The sequence below is a fragment of the Polypterus senegalus genome, chromosome 2 (assembly GCF_016835505.1).
Source record: "Polypterus senegalus isolate Bchr_013 chromosome 2, ASM1683550v1, whole genome shotgun sequence".
NCBI classification, from domain to species: domain Eukaryota; kingdom Metazoa; phylum Chordata; class Cladistia; order Polypteriformes; family Polypteridae; genus Polypterus; species Polypterus senegalus.
Window position 1 is genome coordinate 77948963 of NC_053155.1, and position 6000 is coordinate 77954962.

General features: G+C 38.4%; 1 protein-coding gene across 1 annotated transcript in view; it reads right to left on the reverse strand.

Moving 5' to 3' along the window:
- The window catches only part of pwp2h (PWP2 small subunit processome component), a 79761-nt gene extending 75203 nt beyond the window's left edge, over positions 1-4558 (reverse strand). The window contains exon 1 of the mRNA XM_039744029.1: positions 4441-4558. Within this exon, the coding sequence (XP_039599963.1) occupies positions 4441-4458 (18 nt within the window). The 5' untranslated portion in view covers positions 4459-4558. The remainder of the gene's footprint in view (positions 1-4440) is intronic.
- Between the last annotated feature and the right edge of the window lie 1442 nt (positions 4559-6000).

Consider the following 6000-nt stretch of genomic DNA (forward strand, 5'->3'; position numbering starts at 1 on the left):
CCGCCAACATTGTAATTTCTTCCAATAAATCTTTAATTCTCTCTCTTAAATACATAATATCTTCGGCAGAATCCACTTCATCGGCAGTAGTAAGCATTTTTCTAATTAATTCTTGTGCTATTGATTCACCAATCAGTAACCAGAGGGCGTGTTAGAGCCCACCCTCTCAACTTTGACAAGTGAAAGTGACAGTTTTATTTCAAGTCGTATTTCATGATGGTTTGCAGGAATGTTACGAACAAAATTAAATAAATAAATAAGCAACAAAAAACATATTTCGTGAAACATTATTTATGCTCTCATTTCATAACAAACATTTATTCAGGCTCTCATTTCATGACACATTTATTTATTTATGCTCACATTTTACAGTACTTTTATTCATTTACGCATTTATATATTTATTTAATTTTGTCAGAAATATTCCTCCATAGTAATGCACTCCTCTCAGGACTACCCAAAGAAGACAGCAATCAATTGCAACTGGTTCAGAATGCAGCTGCTAGAATCCTAACTAGGAAAAAAAAATCTGAGCACATCCCTCCAGTTTTGATGTCACTACACTGGTTGCCTGTGTCATTCAGAATTGACTTTAAAATACTGCTTATGGTGTACAAAGCCTTAAATAATCTCGCTCCATCTTATATTTCAGAATATCTGACATCTTACATTCCAAATCGTAACATTAGATCTTTAAATGAGTGTCTGCTTAGAATTCCAAAAGCTAAACTTTAAAGAAGTGGTGAGGCAGGCGGCCTAAAATCTGGAATAGCCTGCCAATAGGAATTCGCCAGGCTAATACAGTGGAGCACTTTAAAGCACTGCTAAAAATTCATTACTTTAACATGGCTTTTTTATAGCTTCATTTTAGTTTAACCCTGATATTCTTTATATGCACTAAATTATGATAATCATTCTTGGTGGCTCCGAAATCCGTACTAACCTTTACTTTCTCTGCTGTTCTTTTTCTGGTTTTCTGTGTTGGCGATCTGCGCCACCACCACCTGAGCAAAGCACTGCTATGTCCCTACATTGATGGATTGAAGGCCAGAGGTCCACATGACATCATCATCTAATTCTTCCATCTGAAGCCTGAAAACCATGAGGACTGATTGAGATGATTTATTTAGGTAAAATGCCTAGAGGGGGCTGGATGGTCTCGTAGCCTGGAACCCCTGCAGATTTTATTTTTTTTTATCCAGCCGTCTGGAGTTTTTTTTGTCCTCCCCGGCCACGTGACCTTACTTTTATTCTGTGTTAATTAGTATTGTCTAATTTTATTTTTAAATTTTGTTTTGTTTTTTTTTTTCTCTTCCTTCATCCTGTAAAGCATTTCGAGCTACATCTTTTGTATGAAAATGTGCTATATAAATAAATGTTGTTGTTATTTCCAAATAGTCACAATTGCCTCCACAGTGGAGGCCCCGCACCAGTCGACTTGCAGACAGTCTTGATCAGTAAGTTGTAAGGCTACTGAAAAGCCAGTCATGACAAATACTGCATGTGTTCTTGCATGCAAGGTTACTAACCAGGCAATCTTAACAACAATACTGTACTGATACTTGCATATATTGTATACACTGTATATGTTTCATTCTTTGGGTGTATGCTTTTGTTTGTGTCCTATGGTTAGTACTTTATTACTGTTACTATTGAAAAGCCATGTAATTCATAATTTAACTGTTGTATGTACAGGACAATAAAGCTGAACTAAATTAATGTGAATTGTGTAAGCTGAGTTGTGAAAAAGACTATAATACACCACAGTGTGGCCTGTAATGGTTTATAACATAATATCTATCCATAAATGAATTGTATATCCCATTTTATCCAGTCTTGGGTTGTGGGCAGTCAGAATCCATACTGTCTATGTAAGGGGCAAAGCAAAATCCAACCTGGGATGTCACTATCTTTAGCTCTTGTTAGGGGCATAGCCTCTGCCACGGAGAACACCCCTAGTCCAACAACTATGACTGATGGAAAAGCGGGTTCCCCCATTATGTTTCTGCACAGTTGCCCATGCATTTCGGAAAGCAAAATAAGAATGAAGTGGGATTAGACTCTCAAAGATTGGGGTTGCAATTGTGACTGTCGAGTCAGAGGTTTTCTTTCTTTTTAGTCATTTTGGTGTGTGTTCAGAGATTATAGTGTGTGTACTGTATATATTTATGTGTTTATTTATTTAAAGAACTACTGCAAAAAGTAAAATCTCCTTCTGGGAACAAATAAAGTTCTATCTATCTAAAGCTCCACCCTAGTGACGCCACTGAATCCAGCCCAGTAAAAACTGTGCCCTGGAAAATTCTGAGGTTCCTCTCACAAAGTCATACTTGGATTGGTCAGTTAAAATGACCTTCACATCCCAAAAATACGTGGACAACGCTAGGACTGGTATTCTTGTTTGGGGTATTTGCACTAACCATTATGCCACCATGGAGCTCCATGAGAAGAAACTTGTGTATTGTGAAGGAAACACAAATGAGCAGCCCTTTACGTTGATAGCACTACAAACATTCAAACAATGTCGAATTTAGTCATACAATCATCACATAAAAGTGTTAACTTTTCTGAAGTATTGAATTTAATATTCAGTATGCAGTGTAATAGGCTTCGATATGAAAGAGGGTCAAAATTGTGGCCCTAAAAGAGAAGCAAAAAATGTGTATTCAATCAGCCAATGTTCTGTCAATTTGCACTACCATAGCATAAATCTACACTTATGTCTATTGGTTTGTGGTACCTCAGTGAAATTTATTACGTGCTAATAGCTAAAACAACAGGATGGTCATTTTTATTTTATATAAAAAAATGCTTCCAAATAAATCATTTTTTTATTTTCATTTACTTATCTAACAAACTCAAAAACTTTCAAGTAGCACAAGCTGATTGACGTATTTCCTTTAATTGGGAAACACTTTCAAAGTAAAGTTTAATAAAAAAGACATGCTTACAAGTGATCCCCAAACCAACTACTATGTATTATATCTCAATACAGTAGTGTGAACAGCCTTATCAAGACATGTTAGCAAGCTGTTACAAATATGTGATGGCACCTAAGGCCAATTCTGACACAATGTAGGGTAAAATGCGTTACCGAAACATGCTGCCAGGATTTTACAAATATGTGATGATACACAAAGGGTACAAAAGGAATAAATAAAAAGCACAAAGAAACATCAAGTAAATAACACTGGATACAAACTAATATTAAACACACAGTTCTTAATCAGAGTAAGAGAAAAAAAAATAAGGACGAATAAAAAATATACAATGCTAAATGAAAACCTTGAAAGAAATAGCCTTTTATGTAAATTATGTATTGTAATAGCAACGTAAATACTGAGATAACCACAACTCTGTCTGGCAACCTTAAATTGTTATTTTGAAGAAAGATAAAAAAGTTGTGTAGTAAAAGCTCGGATTTTCTTATCTGTTTTAGAGCCAAACAGTAGAAGGACATGGGGATTTCAATGTGAATTTCCCCTTGGGATTAATAAAGTATCTATCTATCAATAGGCATTTCTTGAATATTCAGTTTTGAACAGACAATTGCGAACCGCTGCAAGGAAAACCAAGCCAAAACAAAGTCACGTTATTTAAAGATGCGAACTACTTTTTACAAAATCGTACTAAACACAGACTGTAGCCCTTAAAATGGTTCAAAGTTGCACCCCATTACCCACTCACTGTCATGGATAGATGTCCTTGTTTTGTACTTCTTATTTTAATACAGTAAAGGACACAAAACCAATATAAAGGAAAGTAAAACGAATACTTTTATTTAAGGATTTAACCTCAAGGCAAGCTTCCCGTGTGCTCCCTGCGTGGAGTTTGCCTGTTGTCTGCGTGGGTTTCCTCCCACAGTCCAGAGACATGCAGGTTAGGTGCATTGGCGATCCTTAAATTGTCCCTAGTGTGTGTTTTCCCTGCGGTGGGGTGGCGTCCTGCCCGGGGTTTGTTTCCTGCCTTGCGCCCTGTGTTGGCTCCAGCAGACACCCGTGACCCTGTAGTTGGGATACAGCGGGTCAGATAATGGATGGATGGATGGATTTAACCTCAATGTCTCACAACTTGATTAGCACGAGAACAGCAGGGGTTACTGCGGTGAAAGCACGCGCAGTAATCTTTAGAAGCGCAGCTCGATAGATGGAATATTTCGACAAACCCGAGGGAATCTGCGTTGATTCAGTGGTAGATAGCAGCGGGTATTAGGTACGAAATGTCGAAATTTAAATGCATGGCAGTTTTCGATGTGTTCTAATTATGTACCGAAACTATACATAATAAATAAGCTACATAGTATAATTGTAACTCGATTGCCAAAAAACTGTCCTCAATCATTTACAGGAAAACCGTTCAGAAAAGTGTTTTAAAAGACAGACACAGGAACAAATAACATTCGTTCCACTCGTCCGCGAAAATAACAAAAGGCGAACTTACTTTGTATGCAAACTTCATGATCTTATCAATTGAGTCTGTAACACTTTCAATTACGGCGCATAGCTTCAGCAGCGCGAGCTTGACTACACGTGCAAAGAGAGCGTCGCAGATGTTACGTCACAACAATGCGCTCCTATTTCCCGGATGTGTCAACACTGTGAAAGACAAACGGAAAAGTAAAAGTGGAATGCAAAATAAAGTATAGTTTTTAAAATTTACTTCAAGCAATACTATATAAAAAGTATGCAACATAGCATAATGTACTTAAAATACATGCTATAGTTATGACGAAGCCCCGTGAAGATTCGGAAGGTTCTTTCCGATTGTGCCGAAAAAAGATCCGAAGCTTCGAAAATAGTGACGCCTGGTGGTTTACAGAAATTATAGCAGCCATGAGCTCGAGGCCGCAAGTTCTACCGTAAGCAGTATGGTAAGCCGTTTTAACATTTAGTCAATTTAATTTGATATGTGCTTGCAAGACTTTGATATCATTAGTTTTGACTTTGATATCCGAATTTTGAAATTTGATATCGGACTTATAAAATTTGATATCATGCTTTTTAAATTCGATATCAAGCTTTTGAAATTTGATATCATCCATCCATTTTCCAACCCGCTGAATCCAAACACAGGGTCACGGGGGTCTGCTGGAGGCAATCCCAGCCAACACAGGGCACAAGGCAGAAATTTTTATTGTGCTTTTGAAAATTGATATCGTGTTTTTGAAATTTGATATGACAGCTGAAATGCAAATATATATATACTGCTCAAAAGAATTAAAGGAACACTTTTTAATCAGAGTATAGCATAAAGTCAATGAAACTTATGGGATATTAATCTGGTCAGTTAAGTAGCAGAGGGGGTTGTTAATCAGTTTCAGCTGCTGTGATGTTAATGAAATTAACAATAGATGCACTAGAGGGGCAACAATGAGATGACCCCCAAAACAGGAATGGTTTAACAGGTGGAGGCCACTGACATTTTTCCCTCCTCATCTTTTCTGACTGTTTCTTCACTAGTTTTGCATTTGGCTACAGTCAGTGTCACTACTGGTAGCATGAGGCGATACCTGGACCCTACAGAGGTTGCACAGGTAGTCCAACTTCTCCAGGATGGCACATCAATACGTGTCATTGCCAGAAGGTTTGCTGTGTCTCCCTGCACAGTCTCAAGGGCATGGAGGAGATTCTAGGAGACAAGCAGTTACTCTAGGAGAGCTGGAGAGGGCCATAGAAGGTCCATAACCCATCAGCAGGACCAGTATCTGCCCCTTTGGGCAAGGAGGAACAGGATGAGCACTGCCAGAGCCCTACAAAATGACCTCCAGCAGGTCACTGGTGTGAATGTCTCTGACCAAACAACCAGAAAGACTTCATGAGGGTGACCCAAGGGCCCCATGTCCTCTAATGGGCCCTGAGCTCACTGCCCAGCAGCATGCAGCTCGATTGGCATTCGCCATAGAATACCAGAATTGGCAGATGCACCACTGGTGCCCTGTGCTTTTTACAGATGAGAGCAGGTTCACCCTGAGCACATGACAGAAGTGAAAGGGTCTGGAGA